The 20,343-nt window shown below is 42.7% G+C and overlaps 1 protein-coding gene across 1 annotated transcript in view; it reads right to left on the reverse strand.

The window, feature by feature from the left end:
- Positions 1-20,007, reverse strand: part of LOC124606168 (knirps-related protein-like) — a 152,979-nt gene extending 132,972 nt beyond the window's left edge. The window contains exon 1 of the mRNA XM_047138135.1: positions 19,535-20,007. Coding sequence (XP_046994091.1) covers positions 19,535-19,540 — 6 coding nt within the window. The 5' untranslated portion in view covers positions 19,541-20,007. The remainder of the gene's footprint in view (positions 1-19,534) is intronic.
- Positions 20,008-20,343: the final 336 nt, after the last annotated feature.

Below are 20,343 nucleotides of genomic sequence, written 5' to 3' on the forward strand. Positions count from 1 at the left end.
AACCCGACCGGTTCCGTATCTGTTGACTAAAGCAAATATTTCCACGATTTGTAGACTGAATCAGCTGTCTATTAAAATTCCTAAAATTTCCTCGCAGATTAAAATTGTGTTTCGGATAGAGATTCGAACAAGGGAACTTTCCTTTTCGCGGGGAAGTGCGCTACCGACTGAGCTACCCCAGCTCCACTCACGATTTGTCCTCACAACTTTACTTCCACCTGTTCCTCATCTGCTACGTTCCATACATCACAGAAGTTCTGCGAAATGTACAGGACAAGCACTGCTGGAAGAAAGGATACTGCGGAGATATGGCTTAGCCTCAGCCAGACAAAATGAAAATTCCTGACAGATTAAGACTGTGTGCCGGACCAGGATTCGAACCGGGGACCGTTGCCTTTGACGTGTGCTACAGACTGATCTACCCGAGAATGAATCAAGAGCTTTGGTTCCGCCAGGTCCACACTTCCTACTTCCACAGCTCACTCAACTTCTCCTGGCATTTGCTTGTTACGCCATATTCACGCAAATATAAAAATGTGAATATCATAGTTCAGTGGCTTAGATTCCTTTTGTCTAGGAAATGGTCTAATTTTCGGCACTTTGCAAGTCGCAAGTTCTCGTCAACACATTGTGTTCGTACTTTTTGTAAAGTTTATGCAGCTAGATCGACAAAAAGAAATTCATAGCTAATAACAGTTTCACCTCTTTATCATTGTAATGCCTGCTCCCAGCGGAAATGCCACGAGCAGCACTGTCTGGTCCCCTCCGAACCCACACTTACGTACCACAATTACAAAACAAAAATAGTAGTAACCATATACAATAAATACACAAATTTCACAGATTCAGACATTCTAAGATTTATCTGAAAGGTTGAAATTAGTCCTTCTTAATGAAATAGTTTCATCTGTTCTACCCGCAGAGGAAAATTCTCCATGATGTGGAGCAGGATGTGGAGATTAGTGATTAGCGCCCTGTCGACAACGAGGTCATTAGAGACGGAGCACAAACTCCGTCTAGGGAAGAGTGGATAAGGAAAGCGGCCGTACCCTTTCAAAAGAACCATCCCGGCATTCGCCTTAAGCGATTTAGAGAAATCATGGAAAACATAAATTAGGATGGCCGTACGCAGTTTTGCCTCGTCGTCTCCCCTGATATGTGACAAATGCATACATTCACCCTCACGATGCCTCAAATCTTAGCACTTCCGCCGAAGATAACGGACATGCGCAACTAATACTTTCAGATTATTCAGAATCTCTAGACGAGCCAAGTGTCAGCAGTCAAATTTTAATTGTAATATTATAACATTCCGTGACAAGTAATTAGTGAGAAGAATCCTTTCGCGTCCTATGAAACGCTGGCCATAGTCCCTTTGTATGTAGGGCATTCGCAGGCAAAATATTCCACGTTAAATAAGGATCACTCCGCCGATTAAAAATTTTTATTCGAAGACATTGCGTATGGGCGACTTTCCATATAGGCCACGCTGCAGCTTACAATTAGTTTAATATCGGCAACAGCAACGCTTCATTCCCAAGGCTGCCTGCGTGGGAGCTTTCAGGGTGACCTCAGTCCCCTTTTTCCATTTATGGACGTTCGCAAATTTGCGAGTTACAAATAAAAAAAAAATACTTAATCAGAATGCTGCGGAAAGTACTTTTTCCAGCTTTTAAACATATCGCTTCAATGGATTGACTATAAATACCTAATAATGCAAATATAGATTGAGAAATCGGTCGTATCGGTCGTATCGGTCGTGTCTTTCAATAAAGATTTTTAACTGTTGCAGAGATTGGTCTCATACAACTGGCCATAGTCTATCGAATAGATGTCATCGACTTTATTTTGGTGCAGACATCTAATTTCCGCCAAACCGCAGGTAGTTGATACACTAGACAAAAAAGATTTCATTAGTATTTTCTTTAGGTTTCGACGTAAAAAAGTATTAAAACCGTACACAGGTGTTAGTCAAGTTGTGCTGTGAGCTGCACTATACTTCCTGAAAGATGGAAGCGAAGCAGTTACTTTACTACGACTGGAGAAGAGCTGCCGGGCTCTGTGGCCGAGCGGTCCTAGGCGCTTCAAATTGGAATCGCGCTGCTGCTACGGTCGCAGGTTCGAATAATGCCTCGGGCATGGATGTGTGTGATGTTCTTAGATTAGTTAGATTTAAGTAATTCTAACTCTAGGGGACTGATGACGTCAGATGTTAAGTCCCGTTGTGCTTAGAGCCATTTGAACCATTTTTGAAGAACAGCTTTATGTGACAGACCTCACCAGAAAAGTTTCACAGTCTTTAAGGAACAAGACTTTTTTTCTTTCTGCTATAAGTAAATACAATTAAAAATTGAAATGAATTAGCTTCAAAGAAAGTCAGGAATACTAGTGAAGACAACAGACTGTTCATTAGTAACAAAACATAACCTATAAACATACGGTAAATGTTTGTTAAAAAGACATAATTGTAAATGTGAATGCGAATTACGAATTTCCTACCAAAAAAAATAAAATAACATAAAAACGGAATTCGTAGTTAAAACAGTATACACTGCAATTTATAGCATGTCATCATGTATACAAATACTAAAAATACATTTAAACGCACTACCGTTGCACTTACTGTGTATAGCCACACAATATGTTCAATGATGCTTAACTTGTCCCGGGAAGACGCAAATTTTCATAGAACGGTTCAGTTCAACTTAGATTTTATAATGAAACGTATTCATTTCCTTTCCGTTTTCATTTTGAGCCTACGCTTATTATGTCTGTTTGTAACATTAGTACTGTGCTGTCTGTACTCTTGCAAATGCTCAATTAATTGCTAGCAGGTACTTTCAAGCAGTAACTCATCTGCACCTGCCATACTGACACATACTTTCGTTCACTGCTTTCTTTCTCTCGTAAGGCTTTTCCTGTAATACAGTACAATCTAAGTCAATTTCCTTTGTGGCATCATGGTCTATATAAGCCAGGAGCATGATAACTTCTAAATTTAATTATTTCACCAGCAAAAATATGTCACACTGTGCAATGATACAACAATAATCCAATTTCTGGCAGACAGTGTTCGTAGTGTGTTTGTAATTTCAGTTTACTGTTCGCAGGACATTGATTTAAAATCCATCTTAATTTAGAGCGTGTTCCAAACTGCTTGTTGCTTATTAATTTTTTGTTCCTTACTCTGGAAAGGGAAAAATTCCATAGTGTTTAGGCGTTCAACCCAATCAGGATTGGCGGACGTCATTCCTTCCGGATACGAACCTGGTGCGGTAATCACTGAGCCATTTCGCTTTTACGACGTTCGATAATTAGAAGGAAGTTTCACGAGAGTTGTCTGTATGCAGCAATTACCATCGCTTGATGCCGAAATGTTTTCGCAGACTCTAGACTAAGTTTTAATACGACGAGAACATAGGCAAGGTAGTCTGTCTAATTCGGCGTTTTACTTCCTAGAAATATTTGTTACGTGTAAATAATGTAGTTCCTCCCTATGTAGTTTAACATTTGTGCAATACAAAGAAATTAGTAGACGGAGCAAGTTGCATGCAGTTGGTGAATTTCCAAGCACTAATCCTCGCTAAAATTCTTCTGATTATTAAGAGCGAAGTTGTGTCGTCAAACAGAGTAACTTCTACCCATCGTCCATTTACAAGTGCATCTATAGTAACGAACTGACGACGATATCTCCACATCTGTAATTATAGATGCACTTGAAAATGGACAGTGTCTGAAACTAGCAGTGCAAATAAAGTAATTTCAAGCTCAGCCTGGTGAAATCATATCTAAGGACACAAATATTTCCATTATCAATTAAAAGCAAGAGGCTATTTAGCTGAAATGTCACGAATAGTTGCTATTCGTTAACTGTAATACATCTTGGTAGAAAACCTACAATTATCATGTGTTTGATTTTTCGTATGGGTCGTGAAGTGAGTAGTAGGAGATGTTTGTCCGCGGAAAAGAATTGAGGTTCCAGATCTAAACATAATGTTTCAATCTACAAAAGTGTTAAAGTGTGTCCGATAATGCCTCCAGGAAGAATTTACTTGCAAACACAGTTATATGTCACGTAAGGCCGAGTATGGTGATATTAACATATGTGGGATGATACTTTCGTAAAATTTATCTGAAATGGCAATGAAACGTGTAGGAATATGGAATCTTTTCTCCTTTAGCACGCAACGGAGTGATTTTGCTAATTATTTGATTACAAAGATCCGCTGCAACTCCTAAACCCTTCATTTAATGACTGAAGTCTTGTCACTTATGAGGTAGTTCTCAGTGCATTGACAACAAAAGGAATCGATTCAAGAGATTCTTCTAGTCGTGTTCGTTGTAAGGTGAGCATCTGTTGACAATAGACTCTGAAAATATCATTTTCGTGGCCAGTAGCTATAATCAGTACATGGATGCGTTCTGATTTAAATGTTCTTAATTTGCTGTACCTTTTCAGTCTATTTTTACGCGTAACCTCTATGTTGTGAAGTTTAATATCACATGTGAGAATAAGTATTATGGAATATTTGCATATCAGTGAAATTTGTACGGGAATAAATGTTAATCTTCCACCTCCATTAATATGAAACAAAATTATAAGCTATACAACTATCGTCAGTACTGTCCAACGTGGTCGATTCAATTGTAGACATCCCAATCCATCAACACAGAAACGAAACTGCAGGTTTACTGGAACGTCAGGTTGTCCTGCAGAAACTGCGGTTTGTACGTGTCACAGGTTACAAATAAAGAATGAATGTAATCTTCAGATATTTTATTCAAGAAACGTAGGAGCGTTCGTAGCTCTCACAAATATTTATAACGCAACGTGAGAAACTGTTCATTTATTTAGCAGTGGCATAGGGCAACACTTCCAACAGCGTTTATAGGCCTGTAAGATCTGGCATAAAACAGACGGAAGTTAAATATACGCCTCTAATCGATAAAGTTCATCTAACCAGTAAATAAAAGTCGGCTGTAGGAAATAAATATCATCAACCATAGAGATCAGTGTGATGTTGTGTCATTGCGTGAACTCATGCCAGTTTACCTTCGTTTGAACGCACGTGCAAACATTCAATATATCTGCGGAGAATATCAATACTGAACTGAATTTGAGAATTCCGACGTATAATTCTATGTAACCATTTACAAATCGTTTCCTTCTTTCATCTTCACCGCAAAACTGTTGTGCGTTAGTTCATGTCTGACATGCTCACAGTCTCTCAGAAATGGCTTTCCTTAAATGGTAAGAATATCAATATAGCACTATTTCTAAATCTGTGGGAGTTTCGTAATGATAAATATTGCAGATGTTTGTGGAACTTCTATTTGTACATTTCTGAGGCCCGGGCGTGATGCTCATTACATCACCAAAGGACCAGAAAAGAGAGCACACTCCTCGCTGAGTGAACTCTTAGAAAATGCGAATGGTGGTCGAGGCAAGTAGAAAGGCCTGCTTGGGCCGAAAACAAGATGCGTAGCGGAAAAGGTGAGGGCTCTCCAAGGGAACAGCAAGGTTTCGTGACACGTGTCAGGCTGTCATATTCCTCATGGATTTTATACGTTAGTTTTCTACTACGTTCATATTTCTAGAAGAAATCACGGCAAATTACTTCTAAAATATTTACACAAACAGTTTCAGAGTCTTTGCGTCATTAGGTCTAGTTTATGGCGACGCACTCTCTCGTTAACTTACACTTTATGTTATACTTACGGAGGTATTTGCTATCCACTTGCAGACGTGGAAGTCGGGGAGACCATTCCGTATTTCTTTTTTTTCTGTGAACTATGATAATAATGTCCTGCCTCTAGCACCAGTAAAACGTTGTTCTCGTAATGAAACTGGTGTTACCGTTTCACAGGATCCCTACTATCGGCCAACGTCACTGAAACGTGCATGACCAAAATATAACTCAATTTTCCGAAAATGAAAAAGCAGAACAGCAAAAAAAGAGCAATACAAAAAAGTGACAAAATCTTTAGAGAACATCATTCCACATGAAAATTACGATGCACTGTTTTCTCAGTTTACTCTATGTATCTTCTCTGTGGATACATTTCACTGCGTTTAACTCTGCAACGGACTTAAAAAGACTTTTCCTCAAATGTGACATCGTTTTCGGTATGTTAAGAAGATGCATCAATTTACAGGCAATAATTCCATTATTCCAATACAGAAAGTAAGCATAACTTGTATGTAATTGTGTTATCATTAACAATGTCATTGCAGAGAGCAAGTTATTATGTTTGGAAAACCTTCATAAAATGAATTGGCATGCAGCGATGCACAAAAACATTTTGTACATAGCAGGGAGCCGTCCACATCTGCGTGATTACTCTGTAATTCACAATTAAATGCCTGGCAAAGAGTTCATCGATCCACATTCAAGCTTTGCCGTTCCTCTCTCTTACAGCGCGGGGGAAAAGCAAACACTTAAATCTTTACGTGCGAGCTCTAATTTCTCGTATTTGATGATTATGATAATTTCTCCCTATGTAGGTGGGCGCCAACAAATATTTTCATACTCTGAGGAGAAAGTTGGTGATTGAAATTTCATGAACGCTTATGTTTTAATGACTACCACCCCAATTCTGGTGTCATATCCGTGGCACTCTCTCCCCGATTTCGCGATAATACAGAACGAGCTTCCCTTCTTTGGACTTTTCTGATGTCGTCCGTCAATCGTAACTGAGGCGGATCCCACTCCGCCCAACAGTACTCGAGAAGAGGGCGGACAAGGGTAGTGAAAGCAATTTCTTTAGTAGCACTGTTACATTTTCTAAGCGTTCTGCACCGAAATTTAGCGGATTCCTGTCAGTATTCTTATCTAAATGATTTTTCAATTCGTGTTGAGTCAAGTCGTTCCTACCCGCATCTGTTTTACACGTACACTACGATGCTGATAATAGATATCATCAGATATCATCCTTGTGGTGCTTTATTTTCTCCCTACCAGATCACTCGTACTGACGGTCGCATACAATAGCCACTCACGACTCTCACTTCCTTTATAACTTGCATATAAGGAAAATGGAAATGGAAATCGCTTTAAATACCAAATCTGACATTTTTCACATGAATGATCAATGGATTTCTGTTTACATGTAACTGATTTTTATTTTAAAAACTTATGATAGTGTTGTCATACCATAAAATTATGCAGTTCACCTTATTAGCGCAAGAAATAATAAGAGAAATCACAAAATAAATAATTCATTAAGAAAGTTTTGTATTAGGAAAGTGTGTGTAAGGAAGTTTGTACAAGCTGATTTTTGCAAGGAACAGAACAGCAAGCAGCCACTGCTAATAATGCCATTTATTTACACAAATAGTACCGTTACCCGTTTCGAACCGATAGGTTCGTCTTCAGATGACTGTTCACGTTTATATTACATCTGTTTTTGTTTCCGTAGGTTGTTGTCTATTATTTGTCCAACAACTACAAATGTAATACAAAGCTGAACAGCCGTCTGAAGATGAACCTATTGGTTCGAAACCGGTAACGGTGCTAAATTGTGTAAATAATTAGCATTATTAACGGTGGCTGTTTGCTGTTTTCTTCTCTGCAAGAATTCAGTTGTGATTTGTACACAGCAACGGCATCAAAAACGACAGTTTACGACGAAATAGTTGGATGGAAGTATTTGTTCCAAGTGGCATAAAACTGATGGACTATGTTCTGTTTGTGGTACTACAAGTACAGATACAGCAGTACTTTTTTAACTTGTAGAACTGTAGCCAAAAAAAAATTTCTGACGTCTTTTAGATTGTGGATCTGCAAAGGGAAGCACATCTTGGCGCAAAGACCACACGCCTTACAAGGCGACTTCGAAACTCGATTACAGAACGCTGTGTCTCACGCACAGGCATTCTAACGTATGTTTGAATGACTTTCCCCGTGTTTTGGCAACCGTATCAAGTCTAGGGACATGTAACAGGATACCGAGGAAACAGTCGCACTGAAAATGTGTTTTGGGAAAAAGTGGAATTTCGAAGGTTTTCTGTTTCCACTCTTCAAGTGGTGATCACATTAGACACTACGAGAGAGTGCTGAAAAGTAATGTCTCCGAATTATTATGTGAAAATTCTTGAAGCTTGTTAAATGAAACCAACTCTATTTAACATTCTACATGTTTATTCGTCATGTCTGCATATTTATTTCTCAACATTGTCATCCTGGCGACGAACACTTTTCTCCAAATGAGAGACCAGTTTGCTGATACCGTTTGACTTTGTTGACGGAGCCAAATCCTCACTTTTGCTTCCAACGCTTCACTACTATTAAAGTAAAGTCCTCGAACGTATTATTTAAGTTGTGGACACAGACAAGAACTGGACGGGACCAAGTCGGGGCTGTATGAAGGACGATCGATGACAGTGAAACTAAGGCGTCGGATTGTTGCAGATGTAACACAGCTTGTGTGTGGTCTGCCATTGCTAAGCTGAAGGAGAGGGTGATCAATATGTGGACGACTGTTCGAATTCGAAACTAGATTACAGCACGCTGTTCCTCACGCACCGACATACAACAAATGGTTCAAATGGCTCTGAGCACTATGGGACTTAACTTCTGAGGTCATCAGTCCCCTCGAACTTAGAACTACTTAAACCTAACTAACCTAAGGACATCACACACATCCATGCCCGAGGCAGGATTCGAACCTGCGACCGTAGCAGTCGCGCCTAGAATCGCTCGGACTTCATACGTACTTGAGGTAAGATTTTTCTCTACTCTTTGTACTCTATCCGCCAGGTGTGATCAGAACCAGTCATTAGCTATTTACCAAATGGACAACTACGCTTAGCGACAAGTTCTGGAGTCCGGTTCTGAACTATAGTCACCAGTTTCACAAGAATTCACTTCACTATCGAGACTGCCACGCCTGCGTTTTTAGCTACAGCAAAGGAAAGAAACTATAGTCACCAGTTTCACAAGAATTCACTTCACTATCGAGACTGCCACGCCTGCGTTATTAGCTACAGCAAAGGAAAGTTGTGAGGAATGTTGGGTGACCCAGCACTGTATGCATTAAATGCACTGATGCTACCAAAGGAATTCAACAGTCGAATCCTTGTTACCGACAAAAGGCTGTCCCGACGAATTCCGCCCTACTCGGCCGTTCTGTATCCGGAGGAAAGCTGGGGTAGTATCGAGTGAAGGCTGCTGGAGTCGATGGGAACGTAACTAGGCGATCCATCTTGACGAACAGTGTGACAGCTGCCGCGCGCCGCGCGCTCGCTGCCTGTCGGGTAAACGGCGCATTGAGGCGGCGTTGTCACCAGCGGAGCGAGCGATTGAGATTGATCGGCCCGCGATGCGCCCTCGCGAGGCGTGGACCAACAGCGCGAAGCTCGCTGACAGCGGACGAATACGCGCTGAGCGACGAGCGCTATTAAACTCTTGTTTGCCGGTGGCCGTTTTGCAAAGCAGCGTTCGCCGCACGCCGTATCTACATTTAAATGGAACGGAGCTACAGACCGAAGCAGCATCCACAGCAGACGTTGCCGCTCTTTTCCGGTTCGTGTTTCCGCTAGTTTCTGATCAGGTACAACGGTTCTGGTGCCATAGCTTAACCTGTATAAAACACATCTATTTATACAGGCTGTCTCTCCTAAGAGTCGTCAGGCGCATTTTCTCTGCCGTGTCAGTAAATATTTTCAATTTCGTTTTCGCTTTTTGTAGATGGAGTCGGCCCAAACAAATAGTGATTCTGTAATACCACTCTTGTTTTACATTTGTCAGTCTGTATTGTTATGTGATTAACGTAACAAAAAATTGTACTGTCGAGTTGTTTTTGGTCCAGGATGCTATATTCTTTGTGGCAAATCAAATAGAAAATAGAGCAATTTTTCTTTTGTGGATGCGTAATTGCTTTGAGATATATGAGACATTCTCGAGCGGCATGAAGTTCAAATCCGCATCCGTCAGTGGTCATTTACGTTTATCACAAGCAAATGTCAGTATAGTTAAAAATAATATCATAGCAGCCGGCCGCAGTGGCCGAGCGGTTCTAGGCGCTTCAGTCTGGAACCGCGCGACCGCTACGGTCGCAGGTTCGAATTCTGCCTCGGGCATGGATGCGTGTGATGCCCTTAGGTTAGTTAAGTTTAAGTAGTTCTAAGTTCTAGGGGACTGATGACCTCAGATGTTAAGTCCCATAGTGCTCAGAGCCAATATCATAGCTCACTTCTTTTCACATGCTTGTTCAATTAGAGCTTTTGCTCCGTATTTACGGACTACAATGTCTGCTACCCGTTAAATTCAACCTTTCAGTATACCATTCTACACTTCGACATATATCGCACATGATATCAAATTCACTTTTACTAGAAACCTTTCATAGTCGAATACGTCGTATGTCGGTTTTTGAGCTGTATAGGTAGCATCTACTACCTTTATCACTGCGTTTTATATTTTTTTCTGACACGTTGATTCCAGTCGAGCATGCTGTCGCGTAATTTCCAAAATCCTTAAATATTATTTAAGTGTAGTCTGTAATTCTGTGGGTCGTTAGGACAGCTCTAAACGAAATATGTAAGAAGTAGAAATCTGTAGAAAGTAGTCTATGCACTTCATGAGAGCAACTCGTGACAAGTTCAAGATGGAATACACGCCAGGCATCGTCGTAACAAGATGGATTCCAAGAAAATCTGCAGCAGTTTTTTCTTTGAATATTGGATTTCGGCAAGACAGTGGACTCTCACCCTGAGGAACCCTACGTCATTTTCAACTGTTGTGGTGATTCTCAGCGTATTACTTCATCATGGCAATGAGAGGAATGAGACATACACACTTAAAGGCAGACCAGAACTCTATTTTGTTAGTGGCGAATGGATGAAACAAGTAATCAAAATATTTTATCATTTATGAGAGTATTGACCACAGCTGCATTGCGGATGCTACACATGTAATTAGAAATGAAAAAGATATGGCGGAAATGGAGTTGCGTTAGGGCAGCTGATAAGGAAACTGTTGCGTTACTAAGGATAAGATTTATTTTAGCAGCACGTGGTCTGTTCCCCCTTAACTCACTTAACTGCTTTGTGACATTATTGATTCTCTGTATTTGTGCAACAGCTTTCGAGAAAAGTAGAAGACCATTTTTTTTTTTTCCTTAAGAGATTCTTCTAACAGGGTCCTGAGTATCGCCGAAACAGACTCGTACTGATTAAAATATTTTCGTGTTATGCGATCTACCAAAGAGTCTAGCTGCAATAAGGAACAGATAGCGCAATGGTATTTTTGATTTAGCGAGATGACGCTGCGGTTACGCCACTGTACTTTTATCCATATGGATTGGATTTCAAACCCCCGTCTCACCTTACAGGTTTAGAGTTCCAAGGATTCTCGTTCAGTTCTTCTGGCGAATGCAGCGATGGTCTCTTTGCACAGGTCACAGCTGATATCTTTCCCCGTTCTTGTCTCCCTGCGCTAGTACAAACAAGGGTCGCGCAGCAGAATACGTGTCGAGGATGATACTGTGTATGCGGATACTTGTACAGCGATGGTCAAATGCTGATCAGAAAAGTATTTCGAAATCAAGCACTCGCGAAGACCGAGGCTGAAATCCAGGTACGATCACCCATATTTGTTTTCCGTTGTTCCCTCAAATTTCTCAAACCAAATGCTGCGTAATTCATTTGAAAAACCGTGGACAAATTTCTTCCTTTACATTCTGAGATTGTACTATCATTCTCTTGATACTGTCGTCTACGGAACGTTACACACAGATCTTTGTCTTTTCATATCGTTTCTCAATGTTGCGTCAAGGCGTCTACTGGACGCTAAAGACTAGAATAACTAGCTACAAGTCTCGCAGAATAATTCCTTTTTACTGACCGTACAGAAATAGCGTGCTAGATTGCGTTAGGTAAGCTTTCAGGATGACTCCGTTGACCGGTCTGAAGTATTGTCCGCAGCTGCCCACTGTAAATCACGGCTGTGCTATTAACGCTGAAGCTCGCTGTAGTTCCTGTGCTGGAGAAATGGCGCAACGCTCTCTGGATTCTTGCAGTGCTGACGCACTTTGGAGGAGAGTGATCGTCATTTACGTAGCGGCGCATACCGGAGAAATGGAGAGCGGCGGGTTTTTTCCTTGTTACGGTCACCCATTTGTCCACCGCGGAGCCACTCGCGGCGTGATTCAGGCCTCGGCCCCTGATTCATACGTGTTGGGCAAGAGGTTGCGTGCGAGCCAGCGGCGGTGGATTCCTCGCATTCCCTGCCGGTACGGCGCGGCGCCCACAGCCGCACTGCCGTCTTCCGGGCGCGAGCGCGGAGTGGACGCGCCGCCGAAACCGGTCCTCGCGGCCAGCCAAACGCGTCCCGGCGGCCGAAACGGCCGCGATGTGAGTTTAAGCGGGCCGTGCTGCGAGATGGTCCCGTGCTCGGCCGCTGAGTTGCGGGGTCTTAATCTCTCGCGCAGGCGTCTCTGGCGCAGTAGGAATGGCGAATGCAAAGCCATTTTTGTTATTATTATTAGAAAAATCACAATGCGTAATTTACATTGAAATTAAACATTTTGTTGACTAAAACACTAAGACTTTGCTGATAAGCAATGTTATATCCAAATACGATTATAAATTCTGACTTTTCGAGAAGCGTTTCTAATTACAGCGGTGAAGAGGAGGTAGGAAAAAAGGGCAGAATTTATTGTATTTGTATCTGTAGTTTTCATCGATAGGATTGGAGTTACATATATGAATACAGAGGAAAAAATCTACAGAATAATTTCATACGAACCTGTCATTTACACATAGAACACATCTTACTGCCACGATCAATAGTTCCTTTTATATTTTAAAGTCCGCAGCCCGTGGCCTCGTGTTAGCGTTCTCGCTTCCCGAGCACGGGGTTCCGGGATCGATTCCCGGCGGGGTCAGGGATTTTCACCTAACCCGAGATGACTTAGTGTTGTTGTGTCGTCTTCATCATTATCATTCATCCCCCATTACTGTCGGAGGAAGGTAACGGCAAGCCACCTCCATTAGGACCTTGCCTAGTACGGCTGTGCGGATCTCCCGCATCATTCCCCTACGTTCTGTCAAGAAGCATTGGACTTCATTCCCATTTCCATTCATTTAAATTTACTTACAGTATATAGATTTTCTGTGACACTAGTCATTTCCTCATTTATGTAGTATCAGCAATTTACATGAATGACAAAAGAGTGCAAGTAGTATTTCGATAATTGGTCATGTATATATAGGTGGGGTGCCTCAATTTTGTCATCTTTGTTCACTAAACTTTCATTCAATGAAACTAACGTTGATTTCTACTATTGTCCTAAAAAATACAATAAACCAGTTCCTGTGCATAGCCTGCCGTTAGCGGGAATTGTTAAAAGTGCAGAAAACCGTTCTTGTACTATCCTCTTGTCAATGAATAACAGAGACAGGGAAGAGACTTGGCGCTTGGTTTCGCACATGCAGCTGCTAGTTTATTCGCCCGTTGCTATCACCTCTTATAACCCTGAACATCATCTTCTGTCGAGCAGTTTCCGCTGCAATGGTTTTCATGATTATCTGCCCTGGCGCCGAGTTAAGATTGTCTTATAATTTACGACGTGTGTGCCTTGTAGCACGCAATGGCAGGTTATTGTTACGCGTTATTTCCGTCAGATATATTCTGTGCAGTAGCTGTACTATTCTTTGAAGCGATTCAGATAGTAACGTACACTTTATTCTAATAGTCCTGCAAAGGAACGGACAAAAAACACTAAACAGGAGTTAAGTCATCGTGAACGTTAATGCTTCTGCATCTAGTGAGATGGCATGAGAAACACAGCTTTGAGGAGTCACTTATTGTAATTAACAAGCAGTCACGTCACTGGAAGATGATTTAACTATTACGGAGAGGAATTCATCCATTGTAAAGGAACTTCCAAATGGGCAATTCTGGAATACTGTGACAATACATGACTGTAATAGTGAGAATTAACAGTGTCGCTCTTAAAACTACAGTATTGTCTTGAGTTTCGTGTACTATCTGAGTGTCTGGATTGTAGTTTTGTGCCTCTCACGGCATAATTTAAGTCGTAAAGGTTGGTACACTTCCCAAAATAATCTTGAGTAAGTCACAGATCTGGAAGAATGAAGGTTCCGGCAACTTTTCGATTGTCACCTTTCAGAGGAAACTGTAAGTCGCGATGCTGTGAAAGAGGAAACCTGAAACAGACTTTGTTTGTTACGTAGAGATACAGGATGTGTAGTAGATATTTCTTTTCTCCGTAATAGTTTTTTTTAATTTTTTTCGCTACCGGACTGTCCGTGTTTCGCCGTTCTAAGTGGTTGTCTGCAGAGAGCGCACGCTCGCACTGTCTTGCTGACCTTTCCTTTTCCTGGCAGACGGGTTGGGCTCCTTCCGTTGTGTTTTTTAGATTGCGGCTAACGGATGTCACTCGGGGGCGGTTCCGGGCACCCACTGCCTCCCTTCCTCCGGCTACCGCTACGCACTCAGCGGCTTCACGCTCGACTGTAGAATGAGTACGGACACACCGTGGCAAGTGCCCTTACCTGCATCTGTACTTAAAATAGTACGTTATAAAAAAGTTTTCTGGTCCTCCTGTTATTTACGACATTATACTCCACACACTCTACAATCGCGCTGTAATCATGGTAGTCACTGACGACGGCGAAATAAAAATATAATCAAATTACTCGTCGTTTAAGTTCAATATAGTTATACAACTTCACTATTATCCGCGAGACCTCGCCAGGCGTTCGGTTATGATTGGATGTACTTATTTAAAACTTCGAAGTGTAATCACGAACTTGATATTATGTTTGCCGCTGTTAACATTATCGATCACTCAGTGTGTGGTTGGTAGATTGCAATACTGAAAATACGGCAACATCGGCGTGGAAAAAAGAAATGAACGCACGCTGCTGTTATCAAACTCGAGGTGACTGTACCTCTGACTTCTTCTGCAGTCAAATAATGATGGAAACGATACAAAGGTCACTTAAAAATTTAAAACAAACACAACTCGTCTTCAGCGTCAACGTGAGGCTACAGAGATACACCAAATAAAAATAGAAAAAGGTATGCTGAACAAATGTTGTGAGGTAATTGTACTGTGGTGTCTGTTCAGATAGCTGAATCAAAGGTAAAGAACTCTGAAGATATAGAACGTGAACATGGCAGTTAATTATGAAAAGTCTTGTTTTCTTACACAAACATACAGTAACGTCAGATTAATATGAGCCAAAATACGTTTTTGCTATTTCCCTTCCACTTATCTGAGATACTTCTATGAAACTGTGATCTTTTGATACACACTATATCCACCTTTAAGATCTTCACGTAGTACAGCTCGATTGTTTCTAAAATATGTGATAGTAATGCAAAACTGAATTATTTTAAGTAACTTAAAACGAATAAAATAATATAAACCGGGTATAACCCCTTAACTTTATTAGTAACATTAATTAGCAGGATTCAGAAGATGACATCTGTTGTCAGAACAGTGAGATAAAGGTCTAAATAAAAATTAATCGTTGTCACATGTATTGCTAAGCTGCCTCACTGTTCGTTTCGACAGTCAACTCTGGTTTCTTGTCGCGGTAATTTTTAGGTCGTTAGGATGCATCATTAACTTCATAACGAAAAGTTTCCAGCATGCTTCACACGTTTAGTCAATTAACTATAGAGTTTTATGACGATAATTCCAGAACCTTGGGCAGTACCGTTAATTTAATTACGAAAAGTTTCCAATACGCTCCACAACAATAGGTGCAAACAATCTGAATCAGTTTGTCAAAAAGTGAGATAATCGTACTACCCCTTGGGATATGTTACGGTTTGTAATGTGGTAATATAACAATTCTGAGGATTTGACGGACAATATCTAAACGAATAGTATCTATTTTGCGTAAGAGAAGTCGTAGTTGCGATACCTAGTAGCCTTCGTGTTTTTCGCACGTTTCAGAAAGAAAGAAGTACTGTTTGCAAGATGGAACGCATATTTTGAGATTCTGAAAGTAAGATGTGCAGCAAGTTGGACGGACACGGTAAAGCCCTTCACAGGAAGTGGAACACACGAAGTAGTCATTGTACCACAAGATTAGAATGTTTGTAAGAGTTGACGTATGGCACGCTCTATCGTGAACTAATTAATCAAAGCAAACGCAGTAATTTTAATTCTATGAAACATGAATATATGTTATGCGAAAACTACACGATGTCCAATATTAAACAGGAATTTCAAATATTTCCAGAGACAAGTATTACGTTTCAGCAGCGCTGGAACCGTAGTCATCCAATACATATAGAACATTAACGAGTAGCAAGCAGAGGTAGAAGCAGCAGAGTTCAACGTGCCGTCGACGATGATATCATTACGTACGGAGCATAGGCTCTGAATGGAAGGACAGGGAAGAAAGCTAGCCCCATGTTTCCATAAGAACCGTCCAGGCACTTACCTTAAGCGACTTTAGGGGGAACTACGGAGGATCTAAACCTATTCAAACTGAAGAGGATCTGACCCATGTTCATAGCGAACGGGAGTTCCGTATCTGAATCAATGAACTGCAGTAAAAATCCTCGCTAAGGTATAAGTGACAAAAAACGATAATGATCGGTGATATGAAATGGTAATATCAATTGCTTCTATAATGGAGGAAGCAAGTGACAAGCAACAACCGAAAGTTAGCTGCTATCTGCGGAACAACCAACCTGCACAGTTTGTCCCGCAGTACGAGTCACATGTTTCGTGTCATTAAATGTAAATGTGTATAGAGAATTTCGCTGACGGTTACGGTTCAGCCTTGGCGAGTGCAAAACAGAGTGAGTCAGATCACGAAACATGGTAGGCGACTAGAGAAATACGTCGATAACTACGTGGAAATCCATTTACAAAATGGCAAAGATGGCCATCGACTGGGTAACTTTTTTATGACAGTCTGTAACAGTTGCAGATATGATCTAGAAGATGAGGAGTAATTAATTCTAGTTACAGTATGCACGAAGACGCAATGTAAAATCGTTTTCTATTTGCACAGGAAAAGAAGATCGATAAATAGAGAACAGTATCATGAGATAGCTGTCATACAAAACACAGTGGTTTTCGTGGCCCAAAAGAGACTACGGGACGAGCTCAGCAATATGTCTGTAAGCCGTTCGATGAGAAGGGATGTGTCACGGTTGTGACAGCTTCAATACAACGACTATACCAAAAAACTTCGGGAATCGTAACCAACTCTGGCAATAACATTCGTAACGGTCCTGATAGCAAACCATGTTTACGACAGCTTTTCGCTTTAACAGGACCATTATCATTCCCAGTTAGAGATATTGTCATGCGTGCACCGCTAATCACACCTGCGAACAATTCCAGTTAGTTACTCAGTGCATCCATCGTAAGTGGGGACAGCATGTTATACACTGACTTGTGGTTTCGACCAATTCCACGAGCAACGATATCAGCAACGAGTTTCAGAGACAGTACTGCATCCTCTGGTGACGTGCAATACTGTTTCGGAGATTACGCTTCAGCTGTCGCCGCCACGTTTTATATATTTCCTGTGCGAAACAAAATGTTTCGTGTTACTGCCATTGCCTATTCCAGAACAGTGAAAAATAAACCTCTAGCAATTGTGACAAATTCGAGAGTAAACGGAATTTCCTACTCTACTGATGTGTGTCGTAAGTGCTATAAGATATTTATCACTTTTCTGAAGGCTGTGACAATGGCTGAAGTTAGTTTCCTTTATACAGTATGCGAAACGACATGGGGTTTTGCGACGAAAACTGAGCAGTCGAGTTCCGGAAACGAGTTCTATGATTTGTAAGTTGCCCGAGGATGGGATGAAAGCTAAGAAACAGGTTCTGAAGATTTTTTTTTTTTTTTAATGTGAGAAACAGTGAATGAACGTCTTCTTCATTATCATTTAAAAATTCAGGCACACATGCGCCCTACATATTACAGCATTTTTATATTAAAATACTGGTAACATCATGATGTTCATAACTTGTCGTAACTGGTCGTAGAGCTCATTTCATATGTTTGATGAATGATCGCCTAAACTAAAGCTATTTCGAAACGTAGCATCCATGGACGTTTTATTCGGAGAGATGGTCTCTGACGAAGGAAACGAGATAAGCTATTATGGAGAAAACTGCACACATCGAAACAAAAAAAAAAGCAAAACAAAAAAAAACATGTGTGTCTCTCGTACATCAGTAGAGCATAGCGCGTAAGTTGAGAAACATGTTATGATGAATTATGAAATAAGCTGAAAACGTGAAAATGGTGAACTTTTCCTCCACTGTCATTTAAAACCACTGTCACGAATACGTACTACAGACAGCTGTATGTTTGTTTTCCTAAAACAATTAGCGGCGATCCCTCATGATGGTCGTAACAGGCAGCAACTGGTCACGCAACAAATTTTGTATTCAGTGTGGACTGGTGAAATAAAAATCATTCTTCACGACTTAGCGCAGGTAGAATGGTGTAACAGCGCTTGATGATACTTTATTTTATAAACAAGACGGGATGAGGTACTGCAGCGAAAAGTGACGAGAAAGGAGTGGTATTACTCCTAAACTGCTCAGGAAACACTTATGGAGACCTTTTATTTTAATTTGAAAAGGTGAAAAACAGTGAACGTCTTCCCCGTTAGCGTTTTTAATTGTACTCACTATACGGTTACCGCAATACGGGAAGTTTACATTTCTACAAAAGTAGCGACGGTACCTGATGATGGTCATAAACGGCCGAAATTAGCTGTGGAGGAAAGTCTGTTTGCAATCAGTACTGTCAAATAATTATTCAAAAAAAAATCACGGTTTCCGTACAGAACATCCGCGGAGGAACGCGAGGCCAAGTCGAAACGCGGGGCTCGGGCGGCGGTTTCCGGGGGCGCAGCAGCCAGGTCGTCGACCCCGGGGGCGGCGCCGACACTTACCTGGCGGCGGCGGAGGCGGCGGCGCTGTCGGTGTCGTCGGCGTTTTCGCGTCGCTGCAGCGCGCTGCGTCGCTTCGCCGCCGCTGCGTGGCAAAAGTGCGCCGGGGCCACGACGCTAGCGCGCGCCGACGTCCGCGCCACCTGTTGCCGCGAGCCGCCACTACCGGCCGAGCGCATCTCCCAGGCCGCACCAATCAAATGTCACCCGGCGGCCGGCGCGCTCTATCATTTCCACTCCGTGCCGGCGCCTTATCGCTCTCTCACGGTCGTCCTCTCAGCGCGGCGCTCCCCCTCCCACCGACTTTATTAACCTCGCAGCGTGAAACTAACACTCTGCTTATGCCTCTTCGCTGCTTGTGCCTCTCTCTCTCCCTCTCTCTCTCTCTCTCCTCCTCAACCCCTCCCTCTCCTTTTTCTTTTTACTTTCCTTCCTGTCGCTCAAAACTCGTTTTCTTCGTTTCCCTCTAATCGCGCTACACGTCTTCCGTTGCGCGCACACACAGAACAATCTACTTTACCGGCCACGAGCGCGCGTACCACCCTTTTATCCAGTTGTCAATCAAACGTTTCACTTCTGAACCCGGTCCATCACTCACGGGCCCACCTGTCGTCTACGTACCGTCATTTATCCATCTAGCTGGGCGCGACGGGCGGAGGGAAAACGCGCCGGCAGCACCGGCTCCTTCCTCTTCGCCGTGGAGGTCGACGTCGGTCAGCGGACGTCGGTCGGGTCGCGTCCTGGTGTTGCTGCTCTGGCGTCGTCGTCCGATACAGTTCCAGTTCACGTACGCACTGAGCGAGAGGACGATCCCACTTTTCGAAGCGGTGCCCGTGCCGCTCGGGGTAGGGTCGGGTCAAGTCGTGGGGAGGGGTGAAGGGGGATGGAGAGGGGGGAGAGAGATAGACGCCTTGTCGACGCGGGAGGGAGGGAGGGAGGAGGAGACGAGGTGATCGCGGCGGCGTAGCCACGCCTGGAAATCGGCGTCGACGGCAGAAGCGGAGTGCGCGCCGCGGTGTGCTATGGCTGTTGGGCTAGGCCCGCCGGGAAACGAGGTCAGCGAGGCGCGCGGCGCGCCGGCCAACCACAGGCCGGCGGCTCCCTCCACGCAGCGCGCCGCGCCGCCGACTGAGCGGCCGACGGTGGGGCTCTGGCTCTCCGGCAGCCGCCGGCGGGCAGCGGCACTCGGCGGCCGGCAGCGGCGAGGGTCTGCGCTGAGGACTCGTCCGCTGGCACAGCTGCTGCCGTGCCGTGGGCTGCGCAGCGCCGCTCTGCTATACCGCTCGCCTCTCGGCGCAGCGCTTGTTCACACAAAATGAAACGCAGAGGCTCCGTGTGTCTTCTTACTCTCCCCGCCACTCTACATCACGGACTGGAACTTTGGTCCGTTCTTTCTTCAAAATTGGTCAAGCCATCTCTTCCTAATGATC

Source organism: Schistocerca americana, chromosome 3 (assembly GCF_021461395.2).
Source record: "Schistocerca americana isolate TAMUIC-IGC-003095 chromosome 3, iqSchAmer2.1, whole genome shotgun sequence".
Lineage (NCBI taxonomy): Eukaryota > Metazoa > Arthropoda > Insecta > Orthoptera > Acrididae > Schistocerca > Schistocerca americana.